The sequence below is a fragment of the Adelges cooleyi genome, unplaced genomic scaffold, assembly GCF_023614345.1.
Source record: "Adelges cooleyi isolate 19-005CV unplaced genomic scaffold, UGA_ACOO_1.1 ACOO_flye_CR_arks_rails_tigmint_CR_PRNA_247, whole genome shotgun sequence".
NCBI lineage: Eukaryota > Metazoa > Arthropoda > Insecta > Hemiptera > Adelgidae > Adelges > Adelges cooleyi.
The window spans coordinates 10,648,152-10,669,284 of NW_026095912.1; the positions used below are offsets into that span (position 1 = coordinate 10,648,152).

General features: G+C 27.9%; 3 protein-coding genes across 4 annotated transcripts; 2 read left to right on the plus strand and 1 right to left on the minus strand.

Annotated features, from left to right (window-relative positions):
• Nucleotides 1-4,042: 4,042 nt before the first annotated feature.
• On the plus strand, nucleotides 4,043-5,913 carry LOC126837165 (trypsin-1-like). Its single transcript, XM_050570995.1, has 6 exons — nucleotides 4,043-4,160; nucleotides 4,729-4,903; nucleotides 5,019-5,233; nucleotides 5,300-5,493; nucleotides 5,646-5,700; nucleotides 5,789-5,913. Exons 1-6 carry the CDS (start codon nucleotides 4,043-4,045, stop codon nucleotides 5,911-5,913), a joined length of 882 nt encoding a protein of 293 aa, XP_050426952.1.
• Nucleotides 5,914-6,515: 602 nt separating this feature from the next.
• On the minus strand, nucleotides 6,516-12,118 carry LOC126837166 (trypsin-1-like). The gene is made up of 7 exons (XM_050570996.1): nucleotides 12,050-12,118; nucleotides 9,751-9,787; nucleotides 8,883-9,045; nucleotides 7,904-8,112; nucleotides 7,021-7,229; nucleotides 6,833-6,887; nucleotides 6,516-6,691 (listed from the first exon to the last, which is right to left on the minus strand). Exons 1-7 carry the CDS (start codon nucleotides 12,116-12,118, stop codon nucleotides 6,516-6,518), a joined length of 918 nt encoding a protein of 305 aa, XP_050426953.1.
• A 6,422-nt stretch (nucleotides 12,119-18,540) lies between these two features.
• Nucleotides 18,541-21,065, plus strand: LOC126836634 (tetratricopeptide repeat protein 19 homolog, mitochondrial). 2 transcript variants are annotated; one of them, XM_050570206.1, is made up of 4 exons: nucleotides 18,541-18,666; nucleotides 18,758-19,064; nucleotides 19,172-19,434; nucleotides 20,062-21,065. In XM_050570206.1, the coding sequence occupies exons 2-4, from the start codon at nucleotides 18,798-18,800 to the stop codon at nucleotides 20,564-20,566; spliced, it is 1,035 nt and encodes a 344-aa protein (XP_050426163.1). In that variant the 5' UTR covers nucleotides 18,541-18,666; nucleotides 18,758-18,797; the 3' UTR covers nucleotides 20,567-21,065. The 2 variants fall into 2 exon arrangements, with proteins under 2 accessions (XP_050426163.1, XP_050426162.1); XM_050570205.1 differs by having other exon boundaries at nucleotides 18,547-19,064.
• The last annotated feature ends 68 nt before the right edge of the window (nucleotides 21,066-21,133 follow it).

Below are 21,133 nucleotides of genomic sequence, written 5' to 3' on the forward strand. Positions count from 1 at the left end.
TCAAAACCGGTGTTGCAGACATGCCATACCTTTAAACGCTTTTAAAAGTTGTTATCGATATGGAAATCATATAAAGTATGTTTTTATATGCTGTTATCAGGGCGAATACATTTTTAAAAACATTACATACAGCTCTGACAATTTGTTACCTATGCTTTACTCGCCTGTGGAAAAGTATTGGGAACAATCGATCAAATGGCAACTGGTCGTCTACAACGAACTAAACAATGTTATTTTGGTGCTTCAGTGTCATAACGAATTCATCACTTTCAGAAGACGGAATCCAAAATAAATATTTCTGTATGTATATAATCGCACCTATCTACTACACAATAATATTTATGATATTTTGTATTTTGATCTATCAGTAAAGATTTGCACGTCAATTATCTTAAAATATACAACATTACTTATTTTTGCCAATTTTAAAAATTTACAAAATTACTCACGATTGTATATTAGTATTAACACAAATCAGTGTAAAAATAAATGTCAGAGAAAACTGTTTATTGATTAGGAGAAATATATTTGTGTTTTTCAATCTATCAATTACAATTGTTGTAGACATTTATACGTATATTTACAAACGATTATATACATATATAAATTATAATATATATATATTTATTTATTTATTACATAATAAGTATATATGACCAACATTCGCCGAATTTGTTTTTCCTTTTGAAATATTTCTGATACAACGTGGCCTATATTCCTAATAGTTTGCATAACTATTTTTCCTTTTCACAACTGCGTTTTTTTTCTATATACAGTGAAACCTCAAGACAATATCATTAAGCCGTTCCCACAGAAATGGGAGACATTTTCGTTTTTTTATTGTGGTTTTAGGATATATGGTCTGAAAAATACACCAACGGTAGACCTAGTGTGTGTAAAACCTTTATTTTTTGGAAAAAAAAACTAGAAATTAAGTATAATAAAATTATTTAATTGTTATTATAGTTAAGTAAATAAGTAGATATTTTAGCGTCTTATTATCTAATAAACCCTCTGAAATTCTAGCTGATTTTTTTATTTAACATTTATTAAATCATTTATTTTTAGTTTTTACTATTTTACTAGTTTTACTACGGTAATTAATGTTACTCTTTTGTATATTATATTTTATTATATACACAGCAAAAGAAAATTTAATTATTATTAGTATTAATATTTTAATGTGTTGAAATTTTCATGGAATGAAATATCATGTGGATGATTTTCAGATTTACATCAGTGACATGGATAAATAATAAAATTAAAACAGTTACCTTTGTATTTCATTAACTTTTTTATAGACTACAAATACATACAAGTTAATAATCTTTACTCATACCTTTTAGCTACGTGGTGCTTCTATTAAGGACGGCGAGTCTTAAACATTAATACATATAAATAAAAGGATATAGTGGAATCAGGGTTGTGTGAGGGTAAAATGTGTAGATAGTTTGTTTTCTCCTCGTTCCGCTTTATTGTATTGATTTTTTTCTTAAATATTTGAATTAACTTCAGTTAAATTTTTATTTTTTCCTATATTAAACTGTACTGATTACTTTATTGATTTACTGGCATCATTACATTTTCATTTAAATGAAATTATGGAAAAAGTATTTATGAATGTAACGGCGCTTTGGATAGACAATTTCACTACACATTTGGGTTTTAGCGTCATCTTAAGAGGGCGTCGCACCGCCCATTTTTAAGGAGTAAAATATAGGTAATTTTTTACAAAATCCTAATTTAAAGGTTAAACTGTGATGTTTAATTATTAGTTTAATAACTACGACTCTATTTTGGTAGTTATCTTATTTTTTTGGACTATCACAGCATCGTTGAAAGCGATTTAAAAATGTTTTTTCATCTCTATATGTTTAAGCAGACTGAAAATAACTCGCTTAATTATGGTTTTAGAGTAAAAGCGCCCATTATAATATTCCGGAGGGCAAGACGCATCGTTTTTTTCATTATTCCAAGAATAACTCTTAATACGTAGTTTAGAAATAACGACTATTTTAAAAATTTTAAATGACTGTAACTTTTCAAAAAATGCATTTTTTTTAAAAAAACGCACCGTTTTGCCCTCCGGAATATTGTTTTCTTTTAATTTTATAATGGGTGCTCTTACTCTAAAACTAAAATTAAGCGAGTTATTTTCAGTTGGCGTAAACATGTTTTTACCACTGAAAATCACCGGTGTGACGCCCTCCTAATATTTTAGTCCATACGGGTTTAAGATAAAGGTAAGTAAATAATTTTTATTGGTATAAAAAGTAACAAATACACAGTTACAGCCAAGTTATTGTCTATTACCTAGCAAACCTTTTAAGTTATACATCATTTTAACATTACTTTAAGTAAGTTTACTACAATATGTTATATTTTATCTTTTTGTATATTATATTTTGTTATACACACAAAAAAAAATGTATTTTTCTGGAGTTTTAATATTATTTTCTACTGTCTCAATAAATTATGATATAAAATTGTGCTTTTGTGCTAACTATATTGTTTCAAATAAAAGCTTTTAGAAAATTCGTGTTATTCAATGTCTGTTTAATGTGTGTTAGTATAAAATATTTTAATAATAAATAATAAATTTATACACTAAATTTCTTCAGATCATATACCGCTTTAATATGGGTGTATTATATAGGTAAATATGGCTATTGTTTTTCTATTCCGAATTAGCCAAGTTTGGATTAAGTCTACAGTGAAATATTTCAACTTTTTTTTTATGTAAGGCATTATCTATAATTAACATGTTATCGTTTCAATGGATCATTATTTGGGACAGAATTTTAAAATTAATTATTTCACATTTTTTAATTAATAGAACTTTTAATTTATCACTTTATCTCAAATATACTCCAGTAGTTTGTTCACACAAGTTGCAATTAAATATTATTATATAATACTAAAAACTTTTAATTAAGGTATAACTCATTGTTTAAGTAGGTCAAACTTGCCATTCTAATTCGAATTAAATTTATCATAAGACCTTAAACCAGTAATTATTGTCATCTAACAATTACTTATTTCCATTATGTGACCTAGCATATACATTATTGGAATAAAAAATACTTCAATTAGTTATTATTACCATCGACCACCTATAAATAAATTAAGAGTATTTTGTATACAAGTAGTATAGAGATAGTCGTCTATATGGTATTAAGATTCAATAATAGAATAATCATTAAGTTTTTAAGTTGTGTTTTTGTAAAAAAATAACAATGATGTGGAAAATATTATTCTCCATCATGGTTCTTGTTCCGCTGACCAAGCCATTGTCTCGAAGTCCTATTCATACAAATTTGGTAAACCAAACGGTAATAAAAATGATTTGTGTATAAGCGTTTAATTGTGATGAAATAAAATTGGTTGTAGTTCTACTCATACTCAGTTAAATTTGTTAAAGTCATTGAAATTTCTTATTTTTGCGTTTTAGGCAATAATGTTGACAAAATATTATAATAATCAACATTTTGCATTGTTATTAAGTACAATTCAATCTAATATATTATGCAAGTTTCGTAGTAAAACCATAATTTCCATAATATTACTAATAAAAATAGTAAAGTGAAGATTTTGTTTATTTTTCAAGGTACTCGGAATGCATCATAAAACAAATATTTTTTTGTTTAATAATTTTATTAACTCTTTCATCTAAATACATTTGTTTTACAAATAAGTTTAGAACAAAATCATTTAAAAAATATTGAATTATTTAATAATATTACCTAAAATGCATTTGTATGTTAAATGAAGGACTACTAGTCGAATTGACTTACAATTTTACTCAAAAACCTATGTCGAAATCAACAATGACTTTGACTAAAGCCCTTATTTTGACTTACAAAGTAAGCCGCTTATTATTAATTATATAATTTGTCATATAAGATAATGACAGACATAAAAAATACTCATTGTTGGAAGACCGAAACTTGTTCAGCTCCGCATCTAAGTTAATATACATAATATAATAGGTTTGTTCAATATTTCTTTACAGAATACCAATTTATTGAACAAAATAGGAATGATGGGTGACAAATTGATATTTGAGATCAATAACATCAGGAATAAACTTCCAGCATTATTGTTGGATCGGTCTTCAAAACCGGCAACATTCAGCAATCTACATTCATGTCCAGTTTGCAGTAAGAATTTCATGTAATCGTTATCTATTAGTTTTAAACACGACTGAAAACACTAGTTACCTTAATATCAACTAAAATGAAGAACAAATTTGAAAGATGTTTTTCTTGTTGCTTTTTCATTTTGTAGGGAGAATAAAAAACTGTGTTATAATTGTATACCATGTAATAACTTAAATACCTATCTATAACTTAATTAGATAAATACTATGTCAATCACTTTTCACACAGTTTATACCATTAGTTGCATTAAACAAATACTAAACACCCTGTGTAGAAATTGTAAATATGCATTTTAGGCAAGAGTTTTTTTAAGAAATTCATGTCTTTATACATTAGTTAATTCTCAAACAATTAATTTAAAAAATAAAATAATACTAAAACCATGGTAAGTATTTAAAAAAAAAAATTGGAAATCTGTTCACAAATTTGGTGATCTCGCGGTAAACTGGAAATATATAAGGCGTTTACCTACCATTCGTCTTTGTTTTGGTGTAGTGTTTTATATACACATATTATAAGGTTTATATATTATACATGACAATACACTTAAAGTTGCTTGAATTTTTAGAATGTGGAACTGAAGGTAAGAAGGGAAAAATAGTGGGAGGAACACAAGTTCAGTATGCGCATAAATATCCTTGGATGGCTTCTGTAACTGCTCTCGCGGTTGATACCAACGATCGGCTATGTGGCGCTGCTTTAATCAATGATAGATATGTTGTGACTGCAGCTCATTGTATAAAGTAATGTGTAGTTTTGATTATATCATTACTGCTAGTCGTTTTATCGCAATACCTAGTTAGTTAAAACGTTTGCGACTTGTTGTACATCACTGACTAAACTGTTTTGGTTGTTTAGTCCGAAGTACTTATCTTTAATGAAAGTGCGGCTTTATGAACACGACCTCGAAAACAACAAGGACAACGTTTATCAATACAAAGTAAGGAGAATAATAATACACGAAAAATATGATATAATAAAAGATGATAGCGATATTGCCTTACTTCGTCTTGATGTTGACGGAGGTGTACCAATGAGCGAAAACCTTCTTCCCGTTTGTATGCCGAAAGAAGGTATATTTAGTTTGTTTTTTTTAATAGTTTAGTTTTTCAACTAATATATCTATGTCGTATACTTAGGACTCACCTACAAAAACCAACTAGGTGTGGCCACAGGTTGGGGAACGCTAAAACGCCACGGTGATAGACCTATGGTCTTGCAGGAAGTCACCATTCCAATTTTGGACCATGCCAGTTGTGTAGCGAGAAACACATGGATAACCGAAAACATGTTATGCGCTGGAGTACCAGAAGGGGGAAAAGATACGTGTCAAGTAAGTACTACCGCATAACTCGTGTAAATAGTTTTTTTAACTGAAAATACATGAAACTGTCGGGGTTGTATAGACTAGATAAAGTACATTTTAATTGAAAAGATCACTGGCATTGTCGAAATATAATAATTTAAAATTGTATAACTATGTAGGGCGATAGTGGCGGCCCATTGACCGTTACGAACGGTACAGTTCATCGCCTGGTCGGTAAGCATGTACATTTTTTAATTTTTTTAATACATTATTGAAATGGTTACTTTAAATAATACAGAGTAAAATCCATCGATCCTTTTAGGTATCACGTCATGGGGAGTTGAATGTGCTAAACCAAATACCCCTGGGGTATATGTTAAAGTGAACAATTACTTAGAATGGATTAAACAAAACACATTAGACGCTTGTTGGTGTGACGAAATGTAGACGGAAGAGTAGTTTAAATGTTAAATTGTGAGTTTTAGAACAGCCATGCTATCAATGAAAATCGATTGCAACGGTTATGATTAGATAAATATATATTTGTTCAAATTATTTGCATAATGTTATTTATTTGTTGAATAAATGGTTTTGCATTACACCTTACGTTTTTTGGTTTAAAACCAATTTTATATAGACTATATGGATTCTTCCATATCTCCTACCCCTATCTCCTACCTCCTATCTCACCCCCTATCTCCCACCCCTATCTCCTACCCCCAACCCCATCTCGTGTGGTAACGCTTTTTTATTAACGATTTTTTGGTAACACTTTTTTCGGTTATGTGCCAGAGCTAAGACATGAAAATGTCAAAAAAATCACTCTGTGTAGTATTAATACATAAACAAATGGGTTCAGTGAATTAGAAGATATCGTGGATACAGAAACAGAAAGAAATAACAGAAATAGTTCAGCATTTGCTTTATTTTACCACTCTGTATTTTACAACTTAAATAAATATAAGCGATTGCTTATGAGTACATGAGAGAAAACTTAATAAACTTAAACTAGTGTAGATAAGAAGTAATTTAAACACAACGATTCTGTTTTAAGCATTTTTGTTGATTTTTTTTCTAAATTTCTTCGGAATATATGGCTTGTAAATAGTGTCGCAAGGGCATGCGTCGGCCGTGTTGTCTTTTATCCATTTCAAAATTCGGTTGACTCTAACGTAAACACCTGGACTGAACGTACGAGCACAACCCCAGCCCCAGGATACAACTCCTATAATATACAGAACATAGATAATCGACACACAGTGCATTTTGTTGTAAAAACACAATAGATTGCTTAACTTAAGGATGGCGATTAGGAAGTGTGGCAAAATATAATTATTATGAATAGTGAGTGAATACCGACACTTACCGGCAAGGTGATATGATGAGCCATTGGCCACGTGCATTGGACCGCCGCTGTCACCCTGTGCATATATACACATTATTTAAAATTATTATTAACGAAAAACAACATGCTAAGAACGTATATTAAATATTAACAACAGCCAACACATAAGACTCTATTTAGGGGGGAGGGGATTCCAGTATATCATTTACTTGGCACGTATCCTTTTTCCCCTCTTTGAGTCCGGCGCAGATCATGTTGTCTGTGATTTCACTATCTCGGCCAATCCAAGATCTACAAACTTCGTTGCTTAAGATCGGAATTTTAACTTCATGCAGGATATTCTCGTTTTTATTATAATTATATTCATTGGTTTGTCCCCATCCCGCGATTACAGCTGTGTAGCCAACAAAGTCGAGCCCTATAAAGACAATATGTAAAATGCTGTAGAACACAGATAAATAATTTCAATTGATACCTAATTGTAGTAAGATACCAACTGGAAAGGCGGAACATTGTTTCGGTTTGGAATGAAATCATGGAAAAGTATGAGATAAATATTGTAAATTGTATTATATGGAAATGGAGTCTTAACATTGGTGAATAAAAAATACAAAATGTTTTACATATTCTGAGTAGAAAATGTTCAGTTATGTCAATCATTCAGGTAAATTCAGTATTTTTGTATCAGCTAAGCAAAAAAAATTAAAGAATTAAAGTATTAGAATAATGTGTACTTGAATAAGTTAAAGGAGCAACATCTATGTACTTTGTAACTTAATATTTGGAAGAACACAACCATAAATACGGTGTACGGAAGTGTGTTGGACATTGAATAAGAGCGGCGAGATAAAAATAGCTGAAAATGGATGCGCGGAGTGACTATGTTTAATATAATTACCTAGTGTTTAAGGATATATAAGAGATAATTCGGGTGTTACCGTAGCATAAAAAAAATGGTAAGCGAAATTAAGATAAAGAGATTTAGAGATAGAAGTTTTTGGAAGATTTGACTAGTTTATTCTATAGGATAAAGCTAAAATGAGGATATAATATTACCATGAAAAAGGCATTGACTATATTTTTAAAAGTTACCTTTAGCTGGCATGCATACCGGGTGTACTCCTTTACTATAAACCTCACTGTCATTGACATGCAGCTGAAGCAGAGCCACGTCGAATTCTTTGGTTCCTTGATCGTATTCTTTGTGAAGCACGATTTTCTTCACTTTATATTCTTTGTACGCATTTTTGGATCGATCGTGCTCAATAAGTCGAACGTGATAAAGATTGGGAGATAGGTAGCTGAAAAATATGTAGTTACTCACATGAAAAACTCCCATTCTCGTTTAAAGTAGACCATACGAAATAACTTTTTTGATAAAAAAAAATAAGTTCCATGACAGATGGAAAAATAAGTATTAGGTAAGTAGTATTATATTAGGTACGGATTGAGATAGTGGATGAATGAACCGAACAATGGCTTGAGAACAAGTAGTTCTAAAAACTAAATGCTTCGAATTAGAGTTTATTAATAAGGAGGTTATAAAAGAGGTAGAGTACCAATTAAAATTGGGGTGCAAGTGCCAAGCAGTAAATTAAGTTTATATCTGGGATCAGTTTAGTGTTCACAGTTTTGCAAAAAAAATTGTAAATTTAAAAAAGATGTGATTAGTTGAGTGGTTGGATGAGGTGAAAAAAGGTAGTTAACATGGATAACGTGTGACAGAAATGACATGCCATTTAAAGTTTAATTTTCAGAAAACGATAATGAGACCAGCTATGATGTATAAAAGTGAGTGTTGGATGAGAAAACGTAAGAAAAATAGAAGTGACTGAAATTAAAATGTCCAGATGGACGAAACAGATTGAAAAGGTTTGGGTATATGACATATAAATAGAAGGCAAATAGAATGATTTATAGGTAGATACAGACGAAGGAAGAAATGGCTGGGTGTGGCAAATAAAGAGACGGAGTTATATAAGGTGAATTAAGTAATGACAATAGATAAAGATTTCTGGAGGGAGCAGATTTAGCTAGACGACTCTATTTGTATGAGATAAATGAATTTTACTGAAGGACGCAGTGAGCGGCAGTCAATACATATTTGTTATTGATCAGAGAGGCGCCACATATGTAATCCTTTTTTAATCTGATAGATGCCATCCAAGGAAATTTGTTGGCATACGCGTGGGTCCCTCCTACTATTCTCATTTTTTTACCAAGAGCTCCGCAAACTGAAAATTATTAAACACGAGCTTTACTAGTAAACTTATTTTAGCAAATATGGTTTTACAAAACAATATTCTTATTTCCCAATATAATAAATAATAAAGCTATTCTTGTTCCTAAATAGAAATCATGCAAACAATTGAAAAAGCAATAAATACCTTTCGAAATCGCAGTTAATGTATTAATGATTTGAAATTTTGTTTAATGGGGTCTTAGCAGTTTGTACGGTTATACCTACTTCAATAAAAAAACAAATAACTTTTGATAACAGATTTTTGAAATAGTTTAATGTTTTCTGGGTACATGGTTACAATTATATTATATCTTATTTGTAAGCATTAGGATGGTTCTTATTTGCACGATTTCCGAATTTCAATTGTGCCGCCCTCATTTGATTGAAAAAAAAAATAATAATAAAAAATGTTAAGCCAACTTTGAACTTTTTAATCCGATCCTAATCATTCCCTGTAACGAGAAGTTTTCCGTTTTAAATACTGCAGTTTCCCTATTTTAACTTAATTATTGTATTACAACGGCAAATTGTTAACGAAAAAAATGTAATTTACATGAAATTGTCGAAGATCAGCGTTACTATTAAGCATGAATTAATAAATTATCTTAATTCGTGCTTTTAGGTAAAAAAAAATGTTAGCTTCTGCTTAGTACCGTGTAGTTCAATAATAGCAAAGAATGAGGATCAAAATCAATACCTGATACAGATTGTGTCGGAATTCCGGAAGGTATTTCCTGATACCAAAAAAGAAACGATTATGGAGAATTTTTAAAGTAAGCACTCAATAAATTACTTCAATTACTTTCAATTACTTTATAATTCTACTAATAATTTACCGTGCTAGTATTTTTATTCTTCAATTTTTTTGTTACTAATTTAGTTCAGAGTTTTAGATATGAATATAATAAAATATATATACATTTATAATTTTTGTCTGTAAATGAATCATAAAAAATAATTTTTTTTTTTTAAATAAAATGGAACGGTTTTTAAAGTTATACTAAACAACCTAAACAATAGCACTAATGAATATATTTTATTTGACATTTTTTTGTTTTTAATAATAAATAACTTTTATTCTAAAATGTAGTTTAATTATTTTAATAGAGTAGTGAAATACTCAATGCTTTATATTTAAAGGAATGTTGAACACGTTTAGAATATTATATGTGAAAATTCGTTTATTCTATTTTTCAGTAAAAATAATTCAAAAATCGTAATTGTGCAGTGTAAAAAATACATAAAATTACCCGTACATTTTTTTGTAAAATTTGTAACAAAACTAACTTCGTGTAAAACTAATTTTTTGCGTCAATAATTTGCCCTTGTAATACAATAATCAAGTTAAAATAGGGAAATTGCATGTGTTTTAATCGGAAAACTTCTCCTCGTTACAGGAAATGATGAGAATCGGATAAAAAATTTTAAATTTGGCTTAACAATTTTTTTTTAATTGAAATTCAAAAATCGTGCAAATAAGAACCATTCTAGTAAAGCATACAATGAGTGTAACCTATGTAATAATTAATTTTTAAAAAATCAAATAAATAATGTCTCAAGCCTAGATAAATTAGTCAAGAAATCAGCAAAAAATATTAAAAAACAACTCGTTTCGTATCATAGTTAGATAAAATGGTATTTATAATTTCGTAATTAACGAAAAAGTAATTCTAAATATTTGTTTGATAACTAATGGTTAATAGTGTTACAATGCCGTTAATTACCGCATGACGGACAGGTTTTATTGCTTAACGAATTGAGTGGCTGTACGTTCTTCTATAAAACCAAAAAAAACAGTTATTACCTAATGAGATAGAATATAACATATATAAATATATATAATATGTTGCACATCTAGATCAAAACTGTAACAACTCAAAAAGTTGGTATTTTATGTTTATTTGTATATTCGCATTCTACAAACGAAGTTGCATGAACCAACAAAACAAATTTAAAATTACATATATATATATATATTTAAATTTGGAAAAATTACTAATCCCATAATCTAACTACCAAAACCGTTTAAAACTTTAGTTTCTGCCTAGACATCGAGAGGAGTTCACGTGCGTTGGTTGTACAAAACTGTTTTATTAAAATAAACAGTTAAGATTTAATTAACAAGTTAAAGTAATTTAACTTGAAAATAAGTTTTTTTGAATTATTGAAAAAAGGGTTTTTTTTAGTACAGTTTTGATCTATGTGTGTGATATATATATCCATGATTTTCACATTCTTTAACAATTAATAAATAATATTGCAGATTAACATAAATATACCTTGTTAAAATAATATGAAGTATACGTTATTAATAATTAAATTACAATTTGTATGGTTTTGTTAAATAATTAATTTTAAAGTATTTATATAAACGTTTTGCAATTGTAAAATATAGATAGAGGACGAAGGGGACGAAGCCCTCCGCGAGCCTGTGGTCTGTGCTATGTTTAAAATGTTAGCCCCCCCCCTTCTAACAAGCCAAATTTACCCCTATGTTTAAACGTTCTCAACACAGGGTGATCGTAAATGTTATTATTTCAAGAGATCAGAAAAAAATTCAAACTGTTCAGTTATCCTCACATTATTGTTACAGTAAAATGAAATTCTGCGTTAGCTACTTAATATACAATACAGTAAGACCCGACCAAGAAAAATGTATAATTACTCCCTTATAATATACTCGACCGAGACACAGATTATATGAAAATGCTTATTAATGATAAGATTTAAATGATAATAACCGACTATATAATCACAGATTAGATCATTTCTATTATGGAATGTTATGTTTGAATCTGTGGTCACACTGATTTCATTATAGTCCCGTGCCGTCTTGGTTTTTGTTAACATGCTAAGTGAGCTACTTGTTTTCACTTTTTCATTTTTATATAATCTGTGCCTGTACGTTGAAATAAATATTATAATTATAGCCAATTCCCATAAAAAAAAAAAGAAAATGTGTTTTACATTTTAGTAAGAGTAGAGTTTTATCTTACCGATTTCACTTGGTGTGTCGATCCGGCCAGCAAAATGAGGAACGTACCAAAAAACAAAATTTTAAACATTTTTATTATTTAAAAAACGAAAATCCAATCATTTAATATTCAAGCCGGACTAAATGCTGCATCAAATGTTCGTATTAACCCAATCTGACAGCCGTTTTAAAATAGTAAAAAGTTGTGGTCGACAACAATGATTTATAGTAAGTTGTGGTACTCCGATAACGGCCATAGTAAAGATTTAAGTTTCTAGGCTACCGTCACATAAAATTTTATGGCTGATTTTTTTTCAAAATTAATCTAACTTGTTTCCTCAAGGGCATTCTCAAATAGGAGGGGAAGGGCAAAGGGATAGCCACCCGGTGAGGTTATGTATTGTACCGTTATGCAAATAAAAGCATTTAAATTAAAAAATATAACTTGATCGGATAAAGAATAATTTCTTAAATTATTAGAAAATGTCAAGAAATCTTAAATTTTTTTTACAATTATCTTCCTTAAAAAATATATGCATGTATATAATATCATTGATAACTTTGAAATTATTGATACGAGAACCAATCTGATTTCATCAATTAAAAAATTATAACACTTTTCTATGGTTCATCAGCAAAAAAATTAAAAAAAAAACAATTAGTGCATTCTAAAATTTATCTATACGTCGTGCTACAGCCTACATACTGCCTTAAATATAATTATGGATTTTTAGAAAAACACTAAATATTTAATCAGAGTAAAAATGTAAAACAACTGTTGGAATTTTAGTTTATTTTTTTTTTTTTGTTACCCGATGTATAAAAATGATTATATTGCATACCTACCAGATTTTATTACATCCATGAATAACAATTGTGATTTATGCGAACAACTAAACATTTATGTTTTCTTATCGTTAAATAGAAACGATTAAGAGACCTCTACATCTACATATTTTAGGTCGGAAACAACTCGTAACTAAATATCATTTTAAAATTGTGCTACTATCGATACCTTGTAAATATTATAAAGAATTTAATATATATTTTTTTTTAAACTTAAAACGGAAAAATTTTTAAGAACGTACTGTTTTATGTAGGAAAATACGTTTTTTTTACAAAAATAGAGCTTGTATGCGTTAACTATTTTTTTTTAATATCATAAGCTTACAAATCTTAGTTAAATTGCATTGAAAAATTGCTTATACCTACAATGCACCTTTGTGCTAGTGTAACTATACAGGTCCCCTTAACCTTAGTTCATAAATTATTAGTCCAGTGTTGAGAAGGAATTAGTTTCAAAAGGAACGGATTTCTGGAACGAGTTCTTTTTGTAACAACGAAGCTTTAGAGCTGGCTTCTTTTAAAAATATAGAAAAGAGGAAAATTAACGAATTATTTTTTTTTTTTGAGGAACGTGAACGAAAATTACAGTTCCTTTAAAATGTTAAAAACATTATTTTAGTGTAGTTTTCTTTGTTTCTAGGCGTTTTAAACAAGAAGGTATTTTTAGTTGGTTTACGTTAACGATTGACAACGGAACAAACCCCATCCTATATTGTAGGCTATTTAATTGAATCGATTGACTATAAATACTGTTATTCTGACATAAATGTATATGTTGTATATATATAAAATAATAAATTGTATAGTGCCAATTGGATTCCGAATTATTATTTCTATGTAGACAATAGACATCGGTCGCATTGACACAAGTCGTCAGCAGTTACCTGCTGCCCTATTTACATACATATTATTTTCCAATACTTTAAGATAAGGAGTTGGGACTACCACAAATTTGTTTTGTTTTCGACTGCTGGTGAGGATTTTTGTTGACCGTTATCATGATCTCGAGGTTACCAGGTTACCTGTTACCTGTTACCAGGTTCGAATCTCGGCCACTGGCGGTTTGTTCTTCCGGGCGGGCAACTGTCTGGGGGAAAAAAATGGCCACCTGCACCTCTCTCTGAGGCCAACTTATCTGATAGCGTTAGGTCGGCAGCCAGCTCAAATCCCAAAAATGCCAAATCTAAAACCGTCTTAGCCTCGATTGGCGGGAATAACGGACGTTAAACGTAAGAGAGAGAGAGAGAGAGAGAGAGAAAGTAAATATAAGTAATAATTTATTCCTTATATTTACTAAATGCGTTTAATTTGTCCAACTGGTTACAATTTTCGTATAAAAAAAATTTATTTTTAAACAGTCTAATGATATAATTCGGTTTTATAATGCTAACGTAGTGTTGTCAGGGGCGGATTTATGGCACTGCGAACTATGCGGGGCCGTATAGGGCGGCAAAATTGTATAAAATATTTATTTTGTTTTTATGTAGTAAACATTCCTTTTTTTTTAATTTTATTTTACAACTTTAAACTTTAAAATAATAAAATATATAATTTAATATAGATTATTTTTCCTGAAAACATTGATGCATAAACCACATTTTCGTTTTTTTTTTTTTGGACTTATGGGTATTGTAGTATTATTGACGTATAGTTTCTTTAGTAAAAAATGATTACAAAAATAGTAGAAATTACTTCAAGTCATGAAACTTGATAGCTAACTAAATAACTATATCTAAGCAAAAAGTTACAAGAAGTGTAACCGAAATATATTATAACTTTTAAGTATGTCTTCATTTTCTTCGCATGTACAAGTCTAAGCATTAATAAGGTTAAAAAGTTGAAATGTATGCTTATAATTACTTTTTGCGATAGCCTTTAACTTAACCAATTCTTTCTACCAAGAAATAACATTAAATAATAATAGCTAAGTTACCTTAAAAAATTTGTTTTTGATGACCTACCAGCATATTATATTTGAATTGTTTCAAAGAACAGTGTTACGCGAATAAACTGGGGTTTTCTTTAAAAATGCATGTGCACATTTTTATTATGTTATAGTACTTTACTTATGGTTTATGTTTTTTACATGATAAAATTTAATTGTTATGTACATTTGTATTGGAACTTTTGTTAAAATTTAGTATGAAAAAAAAATTAAGCATATACTATAAATGACAACTAATATTGTCAAAAGATTGTGTTTCGTCCATCGTATAACAAAAAAAATTTTAATTTAAAAAAATATATAAATAATTTTTTATTTAACTTGATAAAATATGCAACTCTAAAAATTCACTTTTCATTGTTCCCGGTGATGTAGGTATCAAAAATAAAAAAATACAACCGTAAATTAATATTTTGTACACACATTTTCCGTCGTTCTCGAGCTAGGAGACCTAACTTCCATGTCAGAAAGGGTTAAAAGAGCGATTAAGGGGTTGTTTTTTAGTTTTGTACAATTTTTTGTGTTACATATCGATTTATAATTTTGGTAACACTGAATCTGGTATTAATTTAAAAATTCTCACCTTATTTAGGGGATGAAGCGGTATTTAAAAAAAAAACATTTATTTTTGTAACATTTTTAAATGTTTTATTTAACAATTAATTTGTTTGTAATTCAATTAGTATATTTTTAAGTCATGAATGAAATTTTAATTTTTACTACAGTATAATAGAAATATACAAACTTCAATTTTTTTTAAGAAATATAATTATTATAATAAAACATATTCTTTGTTATTAAATTACTATGTAGTCGTAAATTTTAAAATTTTAAATAAATAGTTTCTTGGTTTTATAGAATGCGGATTTGGTGGACTTTTATTTTTTAATAGCTGATAAAAATAACACCGAGAATCAGTATTATTCCAATCCAAATTGTCGTCGATTTCAGAATCGTTTATCTAAACACTGCTACCTACAAAAAAAAATATTAAAAATACAGATACATGGAACAAGTACTATTTATGGCCTAAATTTTGAAGAACGATTATTGTTTAGTTATACGCTTTGAAATATCAATATTAACATTTTTAAACTTTGTTCTAATAATAAAATAATAAATATTCATAGTATAATAAATTTAGTAATTTTTTTAATTTTTTTATTGAGTTATAAATTATAGTGTTATTCACAATTAAAAAGTTATCAATTATTAACTATTTGGATATATTTTAGCCTAAGCAAAATTTAAATTCTTACTGAAAATACGTGTCTCACAATGTTATTATTTTTTTTTACACAGAAAAAAGAACAAATAAATGTCACATGTAATATAACAATTTTAAGAGGTGCGATTTAGTGACATATGCAACAGGCAATTTAACCAGAAAAGCAATCTAAACACACAAATGTGAAGTACGTATGTTACAAACAAGTATCATAATTTAAACTTAATTTAATTGCAACTTTTTCCTTTCTTTTTTCTTATTTTTATTTACATTTATTTAAAGTATAACTGTTATAATAAATATAAAATACTTTTTTTGTACAAAATATTATTTAATACATTTTTTTTTCTTCAAATTTACATTATTAAAGGTTATATTATGTATGTTAAACATTGATAGTAAAATTGTCACCATATAACATTTTTGAAATATATCAATATATAAAAAAGTATTTATAACACGAAGATGTTTTGGTGGGTTAATTATATTTTTGGAATGGGTAGGCTATATTCCCTTCACCCGATTTTTACCTATGTCAACCACCCCAAACACATTGACTTTTATTTACAATTTACATACACGTATGTATATGGGTTGAAAGTTAAAACGCTAAATACGAAAGAACGTTTGGAGAGACACCCAATATTGATATGTTACATTATTGTTTCACCCAAAATTTACTTTAACATTGTCACATTACCCATGTAACCTATTTAATATACTGTTTAATTAATCATTTACTTATATTTCATTCAGTCCTAATATAACTAAATTTGAAAAAAATTGTTTTTAGACATTGCTGAAAACAAAGTTCCGGCCAAAACAAATGGGTTGACTGATATTGGCAATTTGCAAAAGGTAATTTTTTTTTATCAAATATTTTAATACTTTATAGATAATATTTGTATATATTTTTGAACATTACAGGCAAAAAAACCAAATAACCAAATATACACTTGTTCGATAGAAAATTGTAAAAAAGCTTTCAAAAAAAAAAGTGATTTTGATAATCATGAAAGGGTACACACAAGTGAAAAACCTTTTCAATATGTTTAATACGAAAAAAAATTCAATCAAAAGAGGAATCTTAAAACACATGAAAAAAATGTTTGTTCAAAAAATTTAATATAAATTAAACAACTTTTTTAAAATTTTTTTTTTTATTTCACACTTATTTTTGTAATTTCATTTAATTTTACTTATAAACGTTTATAATTTTTTATAAACCGTATTTTTTTTTTAAACTTGTTTTCTCCTGTGTTATGACCTATATGTACCAACAATAAAATAGGTATTTTTTTATTTCTTTTTAAGTTACTAATTTAGGAATGCTGGAATTGTACATTATTTAATTAGAACATTATTATTTTTCAGAATATTGATAACAAAAGTCATAAAAAATAAATGTCATAAGATTTGAATCTTAAAAGTTCTCTTTAATTTTCAAATGGGAATTTGTCTTCTAAAAACTACAGTATATAACAGTAGTGCTATAATTTTTTAATAAATAAAGTAATATAAATAAGAAATTCGACTTTTCTGATAAACGTCTGAAAATAGCTATAAGGTTAAATTACTATCTAGTACGGCTATCATAGGTGTGGACTCACTTTCTGGGTATATATATATATATATAAACAACTTTATTTATGCCTATAGGTACACGGTTTCATAACAGTTGAATTTATTACAAAATACATTTCTTCTGTCAACATCCCCTCTCCCCCCAAAAAAAACCGACCAAATAATAACAACTCAATAAAGAAAATACTCCACACTACAGTGTGTAACGTGTATGTATATAATAATCTATATTGTTATTCCACAATAATTGTTAAAAGAGTCGCTGTTTGATGTTTTTTTTTACTGTTAGTAGGTAATCTATATTGTTATTTCGTAAATCCCAAAAGTGTTTGTTGTTTGGTTTCGTTTTGATGAATTATCACTATTTTTAAAAAAAATTAAAGCCGATCTATTTTTTTAAATTTAATTTACCATAAGCAGGGGGAAATAAAATGGGCAAAAATCGGAAATATTTGAGAATTGAGAACAATTTAACTTAATACTATTTGAATAAACCAACTAGTTTTAGCGAAAGTTAAACTTTGAGGGTTATTCTTCTCTAAGTGATGGTGAACGTTTGTAAAAAAAAAAGTGTTTGTAGATGTCACTTTCTGGCATATCTATTGGATAGATGTATTGGATCAAGGTTATTTTAATAGAAAACGTATGTGATAATAATATACTTGGCTTTTAATTTGATTTGCAGAACAGAAACTACATTGTTATTTATTACATTACCGTTATTAAGTTTCTTTATATTACGCTTTACATTTCTACGAATCTATCCTGCTAAAATATTTTAATAAAAAAAAGTTCAATTTTACTGTTGGTAATAAATATTTATTAATTTATTTAATTTATTCATTAAAATCCTTAAAAATTGCCCATATGCAGTTGTTGTGATAACGTTATCAGTTAAAAAAACCAAAACAATAAATATTGGATTGATATTTATTATTTTACTCTCTAAAATTCTAAATAAAAAAAGAACAAAGTTCTAGTCCACTTTCAGTATAAATTTTCTTTTTAATTTGAGTCTGCGATTGATGACTACAAGGTTAGTTACTGTATAGTATTGTTTTTGCTTAATCATGTAAAAATTAATTTTTGTTTTTAATTTCGTAATTTGTTAACCGATACCCGTCCAGTGTACTTATTAAGACTTCACAATCATAATAATTGTTGAACATGAATCTAGTCAATCGTATAAGAATATTTACACCTCTCGTTAATTTCACTCAAAATGGATTTAAAACGATCAGCAGACCCAATGTTTGCAAAAAAACACATTCAGCTCCGCGAACACAGTTGCCTTTCAATCGTTATTTTAAAACAGAATATCCCAAAGTAGTGTTCTTGGGATTTTCATTACTTAGTATTTTTGGATTCGAAGATGAAGAAGATTGCGAACAGAAGTTGATCAATACCATTAAAAGAGGTCTACTTTGTCTACAAGTAAACATAAAAAATTTTGTTTATATATATAAAAAAAAAAAAATTTTAGCCAAATTCTTTCTTACTTCTATTTTTATTTAAATGATGTTATTATTTGTCTGATTTAGAAAGAAGATTACGAATGTTTTGAACAAAAATTACACGAAGCTCTTAAAATAGCAAACAATATTAAAAGTTTTGAAGGCGTAACATATGTGTACGATGTACTAGCTAATGGAGCGTTTATGAAAAAAGACTATGTAAATGCTGAAAAGCTTTTTGTATTGGTTATGCAACGATTGATGTCCAAAGGATCTAAAGAAAATGATCTCAATATGCTGCATATTAGTCTCAAACTGTCGAAAATTCTTGAAGCAAAACAAGATTTTGTGTAAATATCAAAAGTAGTTATTAGTCTATTATTTAGAAATTTAAATATTTTCAGTATATTAGTATATTCTCTAAGTTACCGATATTTAACCTGAAAGGGCAATGGTCTACCAGTTATAAAGTCGAAACTGAAACATTAGTATTTTGATACGGCTAAATATATAATAATGACTTGGATATTAAGTATACATTTATTTTTGTACATTTTTCTGTCTAATTTTAAACACATTCAAGCAAATTCTTTTTTATACATTAGGTTGAGTGTTAATCATTAAAATATCTTAGCTAAAATTTAAATGTGGAATAGTTCAAGTCAAAACCAAATTTTTATTACATTTTTAAAGTATAAAAAATGACAATTAAAATTGTATAGGTTAATAATACACTCTTATTCTGAATACAATATAGAATACGAATAAAATAAATTAATTTTTAGAAAGTAATTAAATTTGTAGCGTATGAAAAAATAATAATTTGCTCATAAAACAATAATGCTTAATATACTAAAACTAATAGAAAAAAATAAAAATAAACTGTTCTCTTCTACTGTTTTATTTTGTGTCATATTAGTTAATTTTTTACTTGCATATTAAATTTGTTGTTTCATAATGTTTTTAATAATTTACAGAAAATGTGAAATTGGTTATACTCACTGTCTGAAACATTTGGAAGAATTGATCAAACTGGATCCAGACAATGAGGACATTTTGGGTTTGTTATCGTTGACTTTGGACTCGTATGCTCGTTATTTATTAAATCGAGGAGACACAAAAAAAGCATATGCGCATTTCAAAAAATCATACAAAACTTGTGTAAAACTTAATGGTGAGATTTACGAAATGAATGTAATATTGTTAAACGATTTGGGCACGTTGTGCTATGTTCAAGGCAATGTAGACAAAGCATTCAAGTATCTAAACAAAGCTGCTAAAATTGGTCAACACCTGCCAGACATGGAAAGCTTTTCGACTGTGTACATCAACCTCGGCAATATATACTTGAAACAAGGCATGCTAATAGAAGCTGAAAAATCGTGTACAGAAGGCATAAAAAATGCAAAAAGACATAATTTCCAAGAAGGCACTGAAGAAGCCAATATTTGTTTACGAGAAGTAAAAAACTTAATGAAATAAACTATGAGTCTTATAAAGAATAAAATCCACTTCACGCCATCATCTTTAGTTAATATCATTTAGTCTCTATATGTGATAGATACTTTTTTTCAAATTTATATACCAAAATTATATATATTTATGGTTTTATAAATATAGTAATTATAGGCTTTTACCTTATAGTTGGTATTACGACTTGGATACCAATAATTAACATATTATTAATAATATATTTTTTTAATTTTTTATTGTACTAAATATAGCAAACACTAATCTTACACCTAGTCATATTAAGCTTTTTGGTTTGTATACAATAATTAAAGGTCCACTATTAAAGTAATTCAGTTACTAAACTTTGAAAAATGCTGTTTAAATACTAAACAAAAAGAAAGAATCTTAGTGAGCACTTTTTTTATTTATCCAGTCAACACTTAACTAATGCAATATTAACACTAAATGTACAGGTTTCATAAAAATAAGTTTTTATGTTTAATATAATGTAATGCAAATTATGCAAGATTATAGTACAAAGTATTCATAAGACAATTTATAAATAGTATAAAAAACTGGTTTTAAATTTCTTTAGTT